The sequence below is a fragment of the Sander lucioperca genome, chromosome 2, assembly GCF_008315115.2.
Source record: "Sander lucioperca isolate FBNREF2018 chromosome 2, SLUC_FBN_1.2, whole genome shotgun sequence".
In the NCBI taxonomy this organism is placed as follows: domain Eukaryota; kingdom Metazoa; phylum Chordata; class Actinopteri; order Perciformes; family Percidae; genus Sander; species Sander lucioperca.
In genome coordinates, this window is record NC_050174.1 from 19,096,489 (window position 1) to 19,117,459 (window position 20,971).

A 20,971-nucleotide genomic window follows, 5' to 3' on the forward strand; every position below is an offset into this window, starting at 1 on the left:
TCGTGCGTATATGTTATATAATATTCAATGCGTGATACGTCTGAAGACTTAATTTTTAATTTCCTCACATATTAAAATTTTTCATTTTCGACTTTGTTTTTCGTCTCTTTTACTTTTTATTTCAGTACACTCTAAGCTGCATCTTATGTATAAAATATTATTATTATTATTATTATTATTATTACTATTGGAGGCTTCGACAAACAAGATATAATGTGTTAATTAGTGAGCTTTGGGGTTGTTAAATTTTGTTACCTTTGGACAAAGCCAGGCTGTTTTAGCTGTTTCCAGTATCAAGTCTTTCTTTATACTAAATTAAGCTAAGCTAACCAGCTGCTGGCTGTAGCTGTATATTAACCGTACAGACGTGAATAGGATATCAATCTTCTCTTCTAACTCTCTGCAAAAAGAGATAATAAAAGTAAAAAGCGTATTTCCTAAAATGTTGAACTATTTCTTTAAAGATCCCCTCCACTCAAAAATGTGTTTTTCTTATGACGTATTACGTATGCACAGGAGGTAGAGCGGACGTCTGCCAATTTGGCAGTCGGGCGGTTCGATCCCTGGCCCCTGCAGTCTACATGTCGAAGTATCCTTGGGCAAGATACTGAACCCCAAAGTGCTCCAGATGGCTGTGTCATTGGTGTGTGAATGTGCATAAATGTTTATCTGATGAGCAGGTGGCACCTTGTGTGCTAGCCTCGGCTGTGAATGTGAATGTGTGTGTGAATGGGGTAAATGGTGCCTGTATTGTAAAGCACTTTGAGTGGTCGCTTAGACTAGAAAAGCGCTATATAAATGCAGTTGATTTACCATTTATGTTTATGTCCCTTTAAATGTCTTACCTTGACTTTTCTCTGTGTAAAGCTTGTGACTAGAGAGATGCTTTCACGTTCCTCTCCTGAAGGGGAGATGCCTGTGCACTTCCCTAAAATCAGAGATTCACATGTGTCTTGGGAAAGCTTGATTATGCACGTCACTAATGCGTAAACCAATCACTGTCTAATACAGCAAAGCCAACAAAGAAACCTGAATACACATGGCCATTGTCGCTGTCAGCCACTGCCAGCTAAAAGCTAACAAGCTAACAAACAACATAAACAAAAAAGATGCTAACTACACCTACCATTCTGATACATCTGGTGATTTTGACTCCTTATCTGATTCTGGGTTTGACTGATGCTGGGTTCAGACAGGACGGCAAAATTATAGTTGCAGATCTTGAGCTCGCGGAGCGTCCTGTCTGAACAGCCCAATTGGCTAACATGGGCGCTGTAAAGAAGCGGGCAGCGCTTCAGAGTGCTTTCGGGCGCTTCCACCTCCTGTCTTAACCTTAAGGCTCAAACATGTATGGCTGAATCTCTCCGATGTTTTAGCCATCTCGATGTACACTGCTCTTTCACTGGTTAACCTAGCGCAGCGGTGGTGGGTGGGGCTCGAGACAAGATCCAGAATTTCTCAAGAGTAGATGTGCCTCATGTGCCTAAACAAAATATTAATTAAAGCAGAGTATTTACATACTTTAAAACGTGTCTGGAGGAGGACTTTAAGTAAAACTGTTCAGTAGTGCCTGGTGGAATATTGCGGTTGGAAGTTTTGTATTTCTGGCTCACAACTTACGGTTTTGGTTCAGTCTTAGCACCAGCACACAGACATAGTTAGGGACGAGCTGGTAAACATAGTGAAGCATTTAGCAGCTAAATAGACTGATATTTTTCTAAGGAGTTAATGGAGACCAAAAACAGCTTAAAATGAGAGAATATTGGACAGACATTCATCATGAGGACACAAACACAACTCCGATGAATGCTAAAGTTGCTCTGTGTCTGCAGGATATGTTTACAGAAGTGTATGCTTACATGTTAACCATATCAACTCTACAAGATACATGTCAAACGAGTATAATTTTAAGATTGTTATGGAGTTTTTTTACCCGACGGCCACAAAACAAACGAAAACCAAAGAAGAAAAAAAAGATGAATGCTGCTTATAATGCTCTTCATGTTAGCCATATAACCTTTATAAGTATATCAAGTTTGTTTTTTACTGCATGTTTTGTTTCCATAAATATGTAACTGTGCTTTTCCCACCATAATATCACAACTATCTTTGGTGGGCTGCTTCTTCGCATCAACCTTTGCTTCAAAGTTTCAGAAGAAGCTAAAATATGTACTGATAGTGAAAAATTGATGTGGTCAGTATCTAGGCAGCTCAGCATCTGCAGTGGGGAGAACAAACATCAGGGTTAAAAGGAAGAAAGGGGGTTTAGAAAACAAGTCAAACAAAATGTTCATGTGTGTGAACAAACATTGACATCTATCCCAGCATTTAGGAAGACGACTGCTATCCACACACTGCATGGAGCACAGGAAGGTGGGGGGATGAACAGAAAGAGAGAGAGAGAGAGAGAGAGAGAGAGAGAGAGAGAGAGAGAGAGATGGAAGGGAAAGGAATAGTTGGGGGCAGGGGGATGCTGCAGAGAAAACGAAATCTTATTTCACACGCCTGTACACTGTACAGAAAATGAATGATAATACGTTACATAAAATATATGAATGATTTGCCAGCTGCAAGGTTTATGGAGTGTGTATGAGCGTGTGTATTTATTGGTGGTCTACAACAAATAGATGATAGAAAAAAGACTGCTCAACCTACATGTGGCAGATCTACATACATTCTATGATATATGACGTGTGCTTTCATATTCTTGCTCACAGTAATGCATACATCTCCTTACTCCTCCACTGTCTATGTAGCCATTTATTTTCTTTTTACTGTGTATCTATGTTTTCACTTTCTCTCTTTCAAACACACACACACACACACACACACACACACACACACACACACACATACACACACACACACACACACACACACACACACACACACACAGATACCCTGTGTACCTCATTACTTTTACACTCTCCATCCATCAACCCTCCCTCCCTCCCTCCCTCTATGTCTCTGACTTTGCTGTTATCAATGGGATTGCAGCAGTCAGGACTGGATTAACAGCATTCCTCCACTCTCTTCAGTGTGTTATTGGTGCCCCCTATATGCAGTCTGTTGGCATAACCACTGCTTTACACATATTACACATGAATACCTAAATACTAATGACGAAGGCTTAAACCAGGGGCCCGAAAAATGTCGGTGTGCAGATGTGACAGTTTTCTTTAGTGTTACTGGAATTAAAGGAGATGATGTATGCTTGATGTGCAAATTGTAAAATTGTAACACCCCCCTCTGTTTCTCTCTCTGCAGTATGTGGCGTTTGGCTCGCTCTTCTTCATCCTCCTTTCCATCTCCACCTTCTGCCTGGAGACCCATCAAGCCTTCAACACCATCTACAACAAAACAGAGAATGTCACAATTGGAAATGTGACGCATGAGGAGGTACAGTGAAGTTTTAGTGAATTGTTTTAGTATTAGAGATGTTAATGCAACTGTATAAGGGAAGCTGCAGCGATCTAGTATTGCTGTCCTATAAGTTGGCAGATTTGAGAGTACATAAATGAGTAAAGGCATTAAAAAATAAACTAACCCTTTGTTTTTTCCCCTACCCTGCAGATCGTTTATGAGGTAGTCACAGATGGCTGGCTGACATATGTTGAGGGCGTCTGCGTCATTTGGTTCACCATTGAGGTGATGGCGCGTGTCATCTTCTGCCCTGACAAGGCAGAGTTCTTCCGCAGCGCCCTTAACATCATAGACTTTGTGGCCATCGTGCCCTTTTACCTAGAGGTGGCGCTGAGCGGCCTTTCCTCCAAAACAGCCAAAGACGTGCTGAGCTTCCTGCGTGTGGTGCGCTTTGTCCGTATCCTGCGTATATTCAAGCTGACTCGCCACTTTGTTGGTTTACGGGTCCTGGGCCACACTCTGCGGGCGAGCACCAATGAGTTCCTACTCCTTATCATCTTCCTGGCGCTGGGCGTCCTCATCTTTGCTACCATGATCTACTATGCCGAACGTATCGGTGCCGACCCAGATGATCCGACAGCTGCGGCCCACACCAACTTTAAGAATATCCCCATCGGGTTCTGGTGGGCTGTGGTGACCATGACCACGCTGGGCTATGGGGATATGTACCCTGAGACATGGTCAGGAATGCTGGTGGGTGCCCTCTGCGCCTTGGCTGGTGTGCTGACCATCGCCATGCCTGTGCCCGTCATCGTCAACAACTTCGGCATGTACTACTCCCTTGCCATGGCAAAGCAGAAGCTCCCTAAGAAAAGGAACAAGCACATCCCCCGAGCGCCACAGCCCGGCAGCCCAAACTACTGCAAGCCAGATGCCCTGGCCATGGCAACCGCCTCGCCACACAGGCTGATGGGCAATGTGCTTGGGCCAGGCATGGTGGGATCAGGCAGCATGATGGGTACTGGAGACTGCCCACTGGCACAGGAGGAGATCATCGAGATCAACAGGGCAGGTGAGTGCTGGAACAGAACTGAGTTTCAATGAGCCTCGAAAGTCCATAAAGTGTGTGGATTTGAGGGAAAAAAGCAAACCCTGTAAAGTTTTTCAAAATGAAAAGAAGCCTTGAAAGTATCATATTTTTAATTCAAGTTCAGCATCCAAATGTGAAGGCCCAGCCACACAAGCATTTTAAAATGAAATATAGTCAACTGAATCAAGGAGAATAGGTTAACAACAGATTTGCTCATGGAGGACAAAGCAGATCTGTGCAAATATTTCACCTCAAGTAAAACTTGACTGATACCCTCAGTTGTCTTTGTCCCAGGATCAAACCTTGTGATGGATATGTGTGATAATCTTAAAACTCTTGATTATTTTATATTTTATAGATTATAATAGACTAAAAGTAGTCTATACATTGTCATAAAATAGTGAATAAATGCCCATAACCAAAGTCTGAGGTGACATCTTCAAATAACAGCTCAAAACCCAAAAGTAATCAATTAACAATGACCTGAAACAGAGAAAAGCAGCAAATCCTTAACATTTGAGAAGCTGGAAACAGATTATAGATAGATGTTTTTGCTTGATAATTGACTTAAACAAATAAGCAGTTATCAAGATATTTGCCTCCTTTCAATCAAGTAATCTGTTAATTGGTTAATTGTTTAAACAATAATTTGAACCGTGTCAATGAAACAGAGGCCTCTGAATCAGTTATTTGAACCAATATCACATCTTAGCACCTTAACACTGACATTTAGAGTCCTTGAATTCCATTGTGAGAGTCGGGTTTGAATTTGATTTGAGAGTGTTGAAACATGTGTCCTGTGGTTGCGCAGTAGACATCATGGGACATGTTTGTGTATTTTGTTTTGCACATGGTTTGCCTTGGTTGAGAAAGCATTTGTTTTTGTATCATATATCATCTTTTCTTTTGTACTTTCCTACTTAAAGAGTTTTCAAATTTGAAAGTTAATCACTTTAGTCCCCTTAATAAAAATAATTATATAAAACTGTCCACGTTTCTCACTTTCTAATCAAACTGATGACCAGAGGTCAGATTCCAAGCACTGAGTTGATGGCAGCAGTGTGTATCTAACAGGTTTTGAAGCTGTAAATAACTTGCTGCATGTCCTCGTTCTTCCTAGAGAGGAGTACACTAAAATAGATTTTAATTTACGATGGGACAAGAAAGCTTATTACTTTCTCCCGACAAATCCATCTCTTCCCTCTCACAGCCAGATGCTGTACCACCAAGGCTGACATGTTCAGATAATCCTGGATTGGGTCTATATACATATACAGTACGTTCTGCCTGTCCAAACATTGATCTAAGTCATCTCATCTCTGCTATTTTTAATTGAATTGTCCATCATCTGCACTCATTCACAAAAAAACACTTATTGTGATGGAGTTTCAGGTTGTGTCTTTACAAGGTTTAGGGTTTACTATGAACAGCCTTGAGATTGGCTTGCCACCACAGTGTGTGAACTGACATGTAATCAGTGTGTGTGTATGTGTGTGTGTGTGTGTGTGTGTGTGTGTGTGTGTGTGTGTGTGTGTGTGTGCGTGTGCGTGTGCGTGTGCGTGTGCGTGTGCGTGTGCGTGTGCGTGTGCGTGTGCGTGTGCGTGCATCTGTGTGTGTTTGCGTGTGTGTGTGTGTGTCTGTGTGAGTCTGAGTAAGTGAATGTGTTTGTGTTTGTGTTTGAGCACTTACAATTTGCACATGCATTGATGTTGATATGTTTGTATGTTTAGAAATTCGCAAAGATGTGAAAATGCAATTGAGCCCATTAAGTCTCCCTGAACAAACCACAGCTTCAATGGCACAATGTTTTTTTCTGCTAATCTCAACATAACAAACTGTTAACCTCCGCTCCCAGGGTGAACTAAAGTATTTTTATGCGTAGTTTAACTTGATGAACTTTGACATCAAATCTTTGACATCAAATCTTTGACATCAAATCTTTGACATCAACTTTTATGAATTTTGACAGTATGGAGAGCCAAGAGTGTCCAAAACATTTTATTACAGGAGAGACTGTCATCCCATATCCCATATTTAATATCTCATCTCTATGACAGCTGACTTTTTCTTTCCAGTGTGGCCGTTCAGAACAACAACAAAACACTTTTGATTTCTGACGTGGTCGGACAACATGTACGAGCACGTTCTTTTCCAGAATAACCCCCGACCCTAAGTCTTGTTACAAGTTCATCGTGTGCAAACGTGTGTCCTGTGTGTGTGTCCACCCCTCTGGCCTGTATCTGTAACTGTTGAGCAGTAAATCATATCAGATTAGATTTGACAGCTGTGTTGAAAGCTACAAACACTGCACACCCTGTAGCCATCTCCTTTTGTTGTTGGTGTGTGTGTGTGTGTGTGTGTGTGTGTGTGTGTGTGTGTGTGTGTGTGTGTGTGTGTGTGTGTGTGTTTGTGCGTGAGTGCTGTACTGTATGTTCTCCCTCTCCTCTGTTTAGTCCCTCTCGGTCAGTGCTGAAGTGTGTGTGTGTATGTGTCTGCAGCCTGCTCTGCTGCAGTGTGTTGGTCATGTGATCAGGATAGCTATCACAAGGCACTAACGTTCCTCTACACCTCCCCTTCTCTTTCCCTCTCTCTTCTATCATTTCTCCATTCTCTCTTTACCCTCTTTAATTTTCTTTTTACCTCCTAATCATTTTTTCTTCCCATTTCTGTCTCATCTCTCATTTTCCCACTTTTGTTTCTCATCTCATTTCCAAATCCCTTCTCCTTGTCCTCCTCTGACTCGCTCCTCACCATCTCCGCTCTTATCTCCCTTTCTTCATTTTTATTGCTTTTATGCTCTCAACCTTACCTTCCCTGTTTCTTTCAATGGGTCCACCCCTGCATACTCCTCCTCTCCCAACCATTAATCTATTCTTCTTCTACCTCCCCTCCTCCTCCTCACTCTCTCTCAACTCCCCCATCCTTCTTTCACATCACTTTGCATTCTGTCTTGTTTTTCTGTTTTCTTCTTTGTTTTATCTTCTTTTGATATTGTATACTATATATTACTTGATACTTTTCCATGTTTCCTATTTTCTCCTCTCTCACCTTCTTCTCCCATTTCCTTTCCATGTCTCTTTTTTCTTTCCTCTTTTCTCCTCATTTCTCTGATACTTTTTTCTTTCTTCCTTTCATGTCCTCTCCATGTTTTCTCTCCTCTTCTATCCTCTCCTCTCTCACCCTCTCCCATTTCCTTTCCATGACTCTTTTCCTCTTATCTTTTCTTTGATTCCTTCCTCTATTCTTTTTTTCTTTCTTGTCCTCCATGTTTCATTTCCTCTCTCACCATTTCCACCTATTTCCTTTCCATGACTGCTTTCCTCTCCTTATTTCTTTTGCACCGTTTTTTCTGATCCTTTCCTCTTTTCTTTACTCCTTTCGTGTCCTCTCCATATTTCCTCTCCTCTTTACCTTCACCCTCTCACCATGACTTTCCTTTCCTCTCTCCTTCCCATCTTTTCTCAATTTCCCTCCTCTCTCTTATCTGTTGCCTCCTCCTTGAGCCTGTTTCTACCACTACTTTTTCTTTACCTCCACTCTTATCCCTACCATCTCTCCATTCCCTTCTCCCAGATTCCAAGCAGAATGGTGATGCAGCAGCTAATGCAGCCCTGGCCAATGAGGACTGCCCCACCATTGACCAGGTCCTTGGGGACGAGCGTAGCCCGGCCACCGGGGGCCTTGGCTCCACGACCAGCCGTGAGCGCTACCCGCATGACCGGGCCTGCTTCCTGCTGAGCGCCGGGGAGTTCCAGCGCACGACAGACGGGAACGTTCGGAAAGGTAGGAGGGCTGAGGGGGGGAGGAGGAGGATTGATGGGGGAGGAGGAGGAGCGGGGGTAGGGTAGTACTTGAGTGACAGCAGTGGGCTGTCGCTCGATGCATGGTCCTGATTGATATGTGCTGACAGTGTGTGTAGTGTGCAAAAAAACATGTAACATTCAGACACATATATTCCAAGCATACATATACATACATACAGGTGTAGGACAAAATAATAGGAACACCTTACAATACAAAGGTGTTCATGGTATTGTGACCCCAAAGTAACGCAAAAGCACACACCATACAGACAACGTAAAAATATGTAGCGAATAATTGTAATTTAAAATAAAAGTACTTACGAGGCCTTTATGCAAAGCTTAAACTGAGACTCAGCAACACACATAAACACACAACATATTATATTTCCCCTCACTCCCCTTTATCATATTTTGTGACAGCTCAGCATGTCCACTAGGCTCACTGCCTTCCGACCATTCAACATGAATAGCTCGCTCCTGTGGCACAAATAACATATCAATGCTCAATCAATGGCATTGATATTTAATCCAACCATTCTTCTTATTTACACCTTTAAACTACAGCTGTAGTAGAAGAAGTCCCCTTCATGCACTTATCCTGCATCTGTACTGCAGAGGTCCTGCAGAGGCTGCTGCAGCACTGCCATATTTGCTGATGTTAAAGGGATTGGATTTACTGTCCTGTAACGCAGAAGTATTCATGACAGCTTGTTTTGTGAACTGTGGTCAAATAATGCAATATTCAGATTGTGCAGATGATTCCTTACTGAGGTGGGTCAACAGTCAGTCACTCAGCAGCACTACATGCAAGATAACATTGGTCACCTGTGTCTGCTGTATTCTATGTTAACATAACATGTTATGTTATGTTCATCAGCTGATACAGTTCTTTGTGTACATACAGCTAAACTGTTTCATTTCAAAACACTGTCCTTTATTGGGATTACAATGTTACATGTAATGTTTGAAACAGAGAGGTATTAGGATACAGATAACATTGATGTTATACTATTATTTTTTACAATATTATTTTTTCAACAAATCCCATGAAAGAAACAAAGACTCATCAGTTGTTTGTTTAAATGGATTAAATTACATATGTTTACCTAAGGTGGCCTCATCAAAGCATGCTGATATAGCATTTAGCTTAAAGCAATGCTGTTCATAAGAATGCCTCACTGAGCTGTTAAAAAAGGCTAAGCAATTTCTAAAAACAGTTGGATACTTTTGTTATTATCAGACGTTACTCTAACAGGCAGAAATTGACTATTTTTAGTGGCAGTTTTGTACACATTTGGTATGTATGTAAGATTGACTCAAAATAAACTACAGTGACATGCTACTTTGTGGTAATGAAGGAACATGTCACCCAGTGCAACAGTGTGGCTCATTGATGTGATTTTAATAGACTGAGGAAAAAGATCTATCAGGCTTTGTATACACACCCACACACACAAGATACATTGTTAATTCTGATCTTTTCATGGAATTTGTTTGACAATAAGAGAAATACAAACTATCTCCAGCCTCATCCTTTAAAGTACTAACATCATGCACTTTTTTTGCAACATTTGAATGCTATAAATGTTTAAGTCTGTTTCTGGATGTCTTGTTTTGAAATGAAACTCTTCTTGTATAAATGTGCAGTATTTTGAATCTGATCTGGCAGAACAGCCAGATCAGATGACTGTCACTCTGTTCTCAGTCATTACATCAGGCTACTTCATTGTTGTGCTCTGTCTCTCTCTTTCTCAGTCTGTCACTCTATGTCACTCCATAGTTTCTTTTTCTCACTTTTCTATGCTATAATTCATTAACTCTTCATTCTCCCTCTCTCTCTCTCTCTCTCCTCCCCACACTATTGTGCCTCATTTCTGTTCTCACATTTGTTTTTTTGCCCAACTCCTCCTTTGACTTTCCATTTTTTCTTCACCCTATTCTCCTACTGCTTCTTCTTCTCCCTCCGTTTTCCCTTCAAATTTCATCATTTCCCTGTTCACTGTCTGTCCTCTTGGTTTTCCTCAACTTCCATTCATTTTTCCTCTACATTTTCCTGCTACCATCTTGCCTTGTGCCACCTTGACCTGCTAACACTAAAATAATGAATTTTGTTTTCAAATATAAACCCTGACTTTTCACCTTTAAAACCCTATACACTCCTCTATACACATGCTATTTCCCCTGACTCACAAACACAAACACTGCAAAATACATACCCACACACAGATGGCTCAGAGTCCAGCAGTGTGACATCCTCCCTGGGAGAGGATTGGTACAAGCCGGAGGGGCCTCTGTTACAGCAGGAGCTCAGTGTTAACTCCACCTCGTCCTGGATCAAACCATAGAAACACAGAGGTAACATTTCCACACAGTGCACAAAGCAGCCAGTCATACAAGCTCCACTCACTCGGAAACTGTACTGAACTGATTAGATTAGATTACACTTCATTAGGGTATAGTAAAACTGATTAGAAAATTATATTAGACTTAAATATAACTAGACTAGAGATTATATTAAACCAGAACATGAAAATAGATAAAATAGATCAGGATAGATTTAACTACATTAGATTAGATTCAAACTTTACTTGAATGGGCTTAATAAAACTATACTAGACTAGATTCAGTAAGAGTAAACTATATTATATTAAATTAATTTAGATTAGATTTTACCAGATTATATTATATTAGACTGAAATAGATTACATTAAATTAGATTAGACTGACTTAATTACATTACAATGAATTGGATAAAAATTAGAATGAACCTCCTAGACTAGACTATAGATTACATTTTCTTAGACTAGACTGCACTAAAATAGGTCAAATTAAACCAAACTTCATTAGATAAGAATAGACCAAAATAGATTCAATTAGACTGGACTAAACCAAACTAGATGCTTGGTTATTGCGTAATAATATCTTAATGGCTGAATCAATTTGAATCAATTTGATTTAATTCAATACGTTAGGAATCAGAAGAGAACAATGGTTGAATTTGAGAGGAGGGAATAGAACATACAGCACATGCACAAAATAAGATATCAATCAATCAATCAATACATCAATAGATTCATTTTATTTGTCACATGAAATCGTATGAGGTAAAATTCCACTGAAATGTAATTCCATGCTGGCCTGTATCCGGTACCTCCTTACCGACTTCAACAGAGAGAAAAGGCTATTGAAGGTGGTTTGGATCTTTAATGATTCTCCTAGTCTTTTTCTTGCAACGTCTGGTCTACATATCCTTTAGGCATGGTAGTCATTACATGGTAGTCAACATGACGATGTAAAGCGGAGTAGATTAAAAGACAAGAGAGAGATACCAAAATCACATGATCAAGTGACAAAGTAGAAAAGAAGAGTTCCCACCCCAGAAACATTATAAAGATCAGGCCAGACTATTGTTGAAGCCTCACAACAGACATCACACACACACACACACACACACACACACACACACACACACACACACACACACACACACAGGTTGAATGTATAAAGGTGCATGCAGGTTGCTTGTTATTGTAAAGCTTTTAAGTGTGGTTCAGCATTATAAGGTGAATAATAGTGGTATGTAGTGTGTGTGTGTGTGTGTGTGTGTGTGTGTGTGTGTGTGTGTGTGTGTGTGCGTGTGGTGGGGGGGAGGGGGGTGGCATATGCATGTGTGTGTGTGTGTGTTTTGTCTATATACTACAAAAGGCTTGACCCCTGAGCATTGACGTCCATTTTATTTGGTTCACAAGGAACAACTTTTAATCAACACTAACATTTTGTTCATATTTAATAGGAATTAATCCTCTATTAAGAGATTATTATAATAATTGGCATAATGTACATGATAAAAAGAGTGCATCTGTCTACTGTATGTAGGATATATTTTCACTGCTTATTATCAATGGTGTTCATTAAGCTATTATTAGCTCACTTGCTATTGCTACATTTCATTAATGCTAGTCTTGTCAAATTAATATAGCACACAGCTAATTATAAGCACTGCAATACATACTGCAATACGTCCTGTCAAAAAAAATTTTTACAAGCATGTTTTTTGTCGAGAAATTATCATCACCTTTTTGTCATTATTATCAAATTATTATTATTTATAAAGGTTTAACTATTTATCCAACCAAAACTGTATAAACTAGTTACGTGTGTGCCTGCTCCATCCAGTTACATTCTCTCAGTGCTCTCCCATGGGCCTGGTCATGTTGGCATGTCAACAGCACAGAATCATTAGCTATTGTGACTGACTAGGCTGGCTACTGAGTTAATGTTTAGCTCAACAGCTATACAGTTTACCTAGCTCTGCAAGTAGTCACTACATCATTAAGCTTCTTGAACCATATAGGCACAAATAAATTCTGTTGTGCCACTTTCTGGTGTGACCAAGCCTTACTTCCCTGGTGATAATCCGATCCTGATCCTGATGTTCCTGCCAGCGATTTGATTGGTGGCAAAAACAGCCGATCACAAATTACCTCCTCTAATTCTATGCTTGGCTAAAATTGTGGCTCAATAAAACACTCTGTCAGGTTAAACAAGCTTGCAAACAAACTTGAGAGTGAACAGAACATTTAAATTGAGAGGGCAAGTTAGTAAAACAGAGAAAGTGGTTACTGTTGTGTGCTTATTTGGATGTGGACAATAGCAAACATGCAAATATTACAAATACATTAATTAACACAGAAGGGAGTTTTTCTGATCAAACACAATTATTCTCTGCATGATGATTTCTCTATTATGTGCTTGGAAAAATTATATTTCTGTGCTCATGTCTTATATCAAGCTCAGAAATGTGACACAAATATAATACCATAGTCACACATTATATTCTCTGTAAAGGCACAATATATTGTGATTGCTGAAGATAAAATTTTAGCGTTTATTTTTTGTTCCATAAGTGTGTTTATTAATCAAAAACATCACTGTGTGAGTGTGCGAGCATGACTGTGACTAACTGCATGCCTCTATGTACTGTTTACTGTGTGTTTGAAAGAGATATGCCTTCCCTCTTTCCACCTACAGTATGTTGTAACCAGCAGGGACAACAGGTCATGGGGTCAGAGTGGGGGAAAAGGTTAAGGTTCACAGTGCGTGTCCATGTGTGATGCGTGCTGTTGCTGTTGTTATTTTGTTGTTGTGTTACTGTCTCCTTCCCCAGGTTGTGTCAGGTCATGCGTTTGTACGTTGGCTCTTGTTGGTCTGTGTCACACTATCCATCTGTCTGTTTGTCTGTCTGTTTCTCTATTTTTTCTTTCTTTGTTTTTGTCTCTATGTCCGTCCCCTTCTGTGTGTCTGTATTTTGTGTGTAGCTGTCTTCCCCTCCTCCTGCTCCTCCTCTTCCTCCTCCTTCTCCTCCTCTCATCCAGTCTCTTCTCACTCTGGTACTTAACAGATAGGGGGGCATCACCCCCCCCCACCTGAAAGCACTCTGGCCCAAAAGTCAGCCTGGTTCCAAATGGGCAAGGGAGGTCTTCTTCCCAGACTGCTTTTGGGGAGAGGGTGCCTGGTCTTTCCATACTTTGCTTTATGTGTGGACAGAACTACTTTGGCTTGCAAACTCTACACTACTCTCTGTACAGTGTAGTTAGGACTTACTGTCCTTGTGAGATCAATCAAATATTACATTATTGGGAATCAAAATGAAATATTTTTCACCCAAATACTGAGTGAGTTTTTCCCAACAAAAAAAAAAAATAGATGGGGATTGAATTTAACGTGTTTTGTGAAAGGTGCCAGAGTGAAAGCGACTGCTGCGCACCGGTTGGCTTCTTGGCCGGCCATGCTAGTGAGAGCTAGTTGCTGATTGGTTGTTTGGTCGGTTTCCTCTGTCCTCTTCTCTGGAACTGAGCTCAGGTCAGTTTTTACAGATCAGCCAGCAGAGAGCACTGATTGGCTCAAACCATTGCATTAAGGCTCTGGCTGATTGGATCTTTCAGGGAACTATTTTGTATAACTGATATACAAAAGTGCTTTAAAAAGTTCCCATTGCACTTTCAAATGAAAACTATGTATTTTGTAGCTGAGCTGTGTGTGACTCTCTGTCATGCTGGGCTGAAACACTGACTGCTGTAGTGCTTCAAAGGTTTACATTAGCTAACGCTAATGTTTGCATTTCAAGTACAAAAACACACAAGATCGATCAGGTTCTTTGACAGACTAGCAGATAGATGAGCGGGAGAAAGAAAGACAGACACAACTCTAATTGCAAAAAGACACATTCAGGTAAGTATTAGAACAACTTTGAAGGGCTGTGGTGATAAGCATAGTGGTGGCACTGTTTGCTATGCTGTAATGGCCTCTGGCTCTAAAAGCTTCAAATGCACTGGAAAACTATAGACCGAATCACTGTGACGTTGCGCTAACACAACAATAACTTCCGGGTAGACATCTGACTATTGATTTGAATTGCGGAGATATGTGGAATCAACAAACTCATCGCTGGATGGACTGACTGCTACTTTGTGTAGTGTCATGTTCTTTAGTCTGTGGCCCAACAGGTAAATTAGGTCTCCAACCTAACGTTAGTGAAAGTGTTGACATATGAAAGCATCACACATGTATTTTAGATGAATCAGATGAGAGTATATCCACTTATTCCTCGTCCCCCTTTGCTTAGTGCTGTTAAATTGTATGTACGGGATACAGGAGTTTTCTACCTGGAAGTTATTGTAAACAAACATTGTGATTGGGTCTATTAGCTGCTACCTCTAGGAAAAATCTGTAATGCTTTATTTATCTTAAGTTATCGTCTCATTGCGACTGGTCAAGTTTCTTGGCAAGATAAATCAAGCACACTTCAAGAATTCACAATCACACACATTTTAAGATGATCGCCAGGCTTTTGCTGTAAAAGTGCCACCAGGGCTCTCTTCCAATCTCTCTATGACACTCCTCTTTCCTTCTTCCCTTCCTCTTGCTGACAATATCACAGATCTTGCTGTACTTGCATGGGATTACTTACAGATCGCAATGTCACTGCTGTCACTGTAACCCAACTCTATCAGATCTATGGTTGCAGTGGGCGGGAAGAACGAAAGACGAAAGCATTCTAAAAGGAAAGCATCGCACTGTAACAGCCCTTTTTCCTCCTGTGCAACTTTTTTGCTCCTCTTCTGTTTTTTTCCTGGCTCTGGTTCCTTTGTATGAGCAAGCAATAGGGCAGGGGCGCAAGCTACTACTTGTTAAAAAAGACTGAAATGAGACTGATAAAACTGATAGCACTGTAACAAAAAACCCTATTAATGCAAAACTCTTCAACATCCACCTTTGCTTCGCCCCTGCCAGAGGGATTCCCGTGGTTTGTAGCTTTGTCATGGTTTTTTTTATGAAAGCTATCTATCTATCTATCTATCTATCTATCTATCTATCTATCTATCTATCTAGTAATGGAAATGTTCTGATGTGTTTTAAATGATTTTGTTTAGCTCATTGCTTTAGTATTTCTGTTTATTTCATTAGTCCTCATCATCAATCAGTCTTACTTTCCTTTCCTTTGATCATTACCCCACCATCCCTCTACTCTCTCTTTTTATTCTCGCTCTCTCACTTTCTCCCTATCTCCCCGCTGTTGCTACGGAAACAGTGGACAGGGGAATTCTGGGAGTGGGTGCAGCAAGGCATTTTGGGTCAGGGCTTGGTGTTTGATTGCATTATTGATTCATATTGATACAGTGGACTGCATTTTACTAACCATGCAGTGAAGTGACACAAATCTAACCTTCTGTGAGGTAAATGATGACAATGTACAACATACAAGGACATAATCTAAAACAAACAAGAAAAGTGCCAAACACAGTATAAGCTGACATGTGTGATTTACTCATACTTTGTCTTTTTTGCTTGTTATTTAGCAGGATGAATCTTAATACATTATTAGAACTTTTGCACTAACCATGAGGACAAAGTTTTTTACAAATGTATTTTTATAATTGTAAAGTTTGCTACAAGTGTACACACTCATTTATTTACAGACACTTGCACATTGTAGCTGAGTGGTAGAAGGATGAGCAGGTTCCCCCACATAGATCCCAGAGATTAGCGTTCACTCAGTCTTCTGCAAGTAATTGCCATGATTATTACCTCAGAAGTTTGCATTGTTCAAGTTGTTTATTTTATCTGCCAGGACAATTTTCACCCTCAAAACACTGTGCTAGATATAAGAAAAACTGCATTCTCATATGCCACAATCTTTCCCTAACCTTGGAAAGAGAGAATTTAAAAAAAAACATTGCCATTGGCTGTCAAAAAAACATTCATTGAATGTAATCTAGGTGTTTGCACAATCACCCAATAACTACATTCTTGTTTGGCAGCAGTGGCCATTCAGAAAAGGCATAAACCCTTTGTCTTTAGACATGGTCTGGCTGATGCCTGTAGTCACTTTACTGTCCTGTTCCAAGAAAGAATCCCACCACAACTCTGCCTTTGTGTGACTGCAATTCGTTAAGGTTTCTCGCTGTCTCAGTACAAAATCGGATAAATGATCAGAGAGAGTGCCCTGCCTGCTAGAATGCAAAGAGAACACTGCCTGCTCACTTTCAGAAAAGAAAAAAAAACCTGCAGAGAGGTAGCTCTGGAGTAAACATTGGTGCAGTGTCGTGAGTGCCTCCAAAGGCCAAGACTGCACATTACACCCTCCTCCTGACTGCATTACTTCCAAAGGCAGCAAACACACTGCATTACGATACTGTACACGTCTATCTCCCCTTTCATTGGGAAACCTAATCAGTGAGTGGGTGGAGGTCGAATAGATGAATGAAATGTTGCATTAATCACTGCGTTGCATTGTATTTCATGCTCTCTCTGACTGCTGTCCTGTCTCCCCTTGTTTTTTTCCCCCCATAATTCCCTTTCTCTCTGTCTTTTTCTCCCTGTTCTCCTCCTCCTTTTCCTCAGTAAAAATAGTATTGATTCTTTTCATTGACAGACAGATACCATTGGCCTGAACTAACTCTTGCATCTTACTTAGAGGCTCACTGATGTAAGGAGATATGCTGCGCCATAACAGAGTGGAGAACCCCCCCCACCCCTTTTCATTCCCTCTTCCTTGAGTTCTACCACCAACATGCTATTTCATACCACCTTAAATATACCCTCTTTTTACCAGATGATTTCATTCATTCTGTTTATCTTACATTCAGTCTGTTTTTCTTTTACTTTCCTTTTCTCCAATGATTGATGGTCTTTAGGCTAGTATTTAATCATAATTGTTGGTCAGAATCCCCTGAGGCCTGTTGTATTGCACTCACATTATTTTATTTCCTGAGTACTGCTACAGCAGTTGAGCCACAATGGTGTCAGGAGGAGAATCATGTTGACCAAGGATAGTGTGAAACTTATCGATTATGTTACTCATGGTTAACAGTAGAGTGGAAAATGTGAAGTTAAAAACCTTGTAGCCTAGTAAGAATCTAGATTTGGTAGCCAGAATTGTCATCAGGAATATTGTGACTGTCATATTATATTTATATATATATATATATATATATATATATATATATATATATATATATATATATGTGTGTGTGTGTGTGTACTGGGCCTACAATAACATGTAGGGTGGCCTAAAGCCTTTATACATACCATTTTTTGCATAGAATACTGAGCTATTAAAATAGCCTAATAATTGTTGGCATGATTTTATAAATCATGTTTTAATGTTAAACATACATGTGGCACAGTGAATCCTTAGTATCTGTGGATGGCTACCTTAGAGACCCATGTGCAGCAGTGAATCAGTTAACATGTAAGAGTGAGTATTTTAACTTAAGAAAACACATTCAAACAAACTCATAACAATGGAAAAACACCAGCAAATTAGTAAGCTCATTCATCACTTTGACAGCACATTCCCTGCATACAAATAGGAAAACATGCAAATACAGAAACACTGCAAGTCTGACAAAACACAATAGAGTTTTTTGTCGAACATTTAAAACTATACTTAAAGGAGAACTTCGGGCAATTTTTACGTTAAGCTTGATCGCTATAAATTTGTGAGTACTGTCGATAGCAAAAAAAAAAAACAGAATCGGTCCTAGCAAACTGGAACTGCTGCAGCTAATGCCCATAGCGGCCAGTTAGCTAAAACGGCAGTTTTGGGGGCATATTCTAAAGAGTGACTTTGTGCCGCTTAACAGACACAAAATGCAATTATAATGTCTGTGCAACATGAACAGGGCTCTTACGTGACAACAAGATGCGTTTTCAACTCAGACATCCTGCCACTAGCTTGCCCTGCTAGCTGCTAGCTGCCGTCCAGGAGTGTGTTCAGCCAGGCTTCTGTGATAATAATCATGCATCAGTTCCGTGTGTATTTGTAGCTCATCTATTGTGTGTGATCGATCTGGCGTTGGTGAGTAGAAGTCTAGGCAGTAGCGATTTGTATGATAGTTTCCTTAGCCTGGCTAGCAGGCCCGACCGGCATCCTTGCTTCTCCTTCCTCCCCGCCTTCCTCATCTGCCGCGGCCGACAACAATACAACTGGTCTGGTGGATGTCCTCCAGAGGACAGATCATGCCTTCGCGGCGAAAAATTGTAGTTTATTTCCCCCTCAAAAATAGGTAATTGAGCACTGTAGTGGTTATGACCATATCAGTGACTATGTAACTACATGGAAACGCAATAAATGATGTCTGTGGCTTGCACAGTAATAGAGTTACTGAAGGCTAGCTGTAGCTCGCGCTTGGAGCAGCTGCTTCATCTGCCTGTTGCCCCTTTGTCTGTCTCGTTCTTTCCAACTCTTGTGAGGCTAGTTCTTCGTCTGTGTACTCGGGTTCGAAGCCTCTTCCATGTGTTCAATATCTTCTATATTCTCCATAGTTACGTTACTCCAAGCTTCCTCCCTTGTGAACACCTCCGCTCTTCACTCTTCACACACTACACTCCGATCTGCACACTGCTGTTTACCTTTTCCTGCTACAACTGAATTCCCACGGGACTTCAGTGCGAGACTACAGCTAGCCTTCTGTAACACTATTACTGTACAAGGCACAGACATAATTTGGCCTGTTTCCATGTAGTTACATAGTCACTGATATGGTCATAACCACTACAGTGCTCAATTACCTATTTTTGAGGGGGAAATAAACTACAATTTTTTGCCGCGAAGGCATGACCTGTCCTCTGGAGGACATCCACCAAACAAGCGGGCGCTCATTGTATTGTTGTCGGCCGTGGCAGGCGAGGAAGGCGGGGAGGAAGGAGATGTTGGAGGATGTCTGAGTTGAAAACGCATCTTGTTGTCACGTAAAAGCCCTGTTCATGTTGCACAGACATTATAATTGCATTTTGTGTCTGTTAAGAGGCACAAAGGCACTCTTTAGAATATGCCCCCAAAACTGCCGTTTTAGCTAACTGGGAGCTATGGGCATTAGCTGCAGCAACTCCAGTTTGCTAGGACCGATTCTGTTAGTTTTTTTTGCTATCGACAGTACTCATAAATTTATAGCGATCGAGATTAACGTGAAAATTGCCCGACACACATGCAGTTTACAGTGATAACGTGGCAGATTTACAAGCAAAATTCTTAGCAATTTTTGAAATAATGGGTCTTTGATTTCAGACAGCAATAGACAACAGTTACTGGCAGATTTATCAGCTGTGGCTAGCTAGAGGTGAACTATTATGCTTTTCCATATTTTCTGTAATATCTATAATGTTATAATGTCGGATTTGGCCAGAGCTTCAAATAATGATGTAAACGTATTTCAGAGAAATCCCTGTGAGCTAAAACGTTCAGATTTCAACAGTTTTTTCCACTCTTGGCTCGGTGTCACGTAACACCAAGCCGGCCTTCTCCGGCTTCTATGATTGGTCATCTGCTCCAGGTAGGCAGGCCTGGAGTGTTTTTTGTTATTTAAGGTGCTGCGATTTTAACATGTAGCTACATGTGAAAGATGTAATCTTGGCTCCCAATGTTATTAATTTCAGGTCACATTACTGTTGAAACATGTCTGGTTATGTAGTATTTGGTTCAGAAGCCTTTATCTATACCTATATTTGATTGTAGAAAGTGCTGCTATATTATATTACTATGCAGTGCTAACCAGAGATGTATAGTAACGAAGTAGAACTACTTCACTACTGTACTTAAGTTCTAAAAGCTGTATCTGTACTCTACTGGACTATTATTTTTTTCTATCTTCCAATTTTACTTCAGTACATATTTTTGATGAGTTTAATACTTTTACTCCGATAAATTGTGCTGCATCGTTACTCGTTACTAGGGCTGCATGATATTTTGTTACATCGTCTACATCGCCATGTGCGCATGCGCGATAGTCACATTCGCAGGACGTTGCGATGTTGACGCTTAAACTTTTTTGCTGCTCGATAGAAAAGAAAACTTTCACCATTCTCCTTTTACATGATTGTTACTGGCCGAGCCTTCCCCTTTAAGACAGGTGCAGTGTTGCCAACTTAGCGACTTTGTCGCTAGATTTAGCGACTTTTCAGACCCCCATAGCAACTTCTTTTTTAAAAAGCGACTAGCGATGAATCTAGCGACTTTTTGTGGTGTTATTGTAGACTTTTGGAGACTTGTTCTTACTATTCTCAACCTGGGCCCCTCCCCCATCTGAAAGCACTCACAGCCCAGTCCTTGCACAGCAGTTCCTCCCAGCTGCAGTCAGAGCAGGAAATGTTAACCCCTCCGCGTCCAGACTGAAAATGAATCGTGCATGCGCATGCGGGAAGCCCTGCTGGC

General features: G+C 40.6%; 1 protein-coding gene across 7 annotated transcripts in view; it reads left to right on the forward strand.

The window, feature by feature from the left end:
- Nucleotides 1-20,971, forward strand: part of LOC116062824 (potassium voltage-gated channel subfamily C member 1-like) — a 117,479-nt gene that overhangs the window by 50,608 nt on the left and 45,900 nt on the right. For 4 of the 7 annotated variants that reach the window (XM_035994598.1, XM_031317576.2, XM_035994607.1 and 1 more), the window contains exons 2-4: nt 3,268-3,399; nt 3,574-4,435; nt 8,027-8,236. In XM_035994598.1, coding sequence (XP_035850491.1) covers nt 3,268-3,399; nt 3,574-4,435; nt 8,027-8,236 — 1,204 coding nt within the window. Of the gene's footprint in view, nt 1-3,267; nt 3,400-3,573; nt 4,436-6,528; nt 6,635-8,026; nt 8,237-8,820; nt 9,637-10,482; nt 10,685-20,971 lie in introns of those variants that run through there. The other 3 variants (XM_031317583.2, XM_031317555.2, XM_035994611.1) reach the window with 3 other exon arrangements.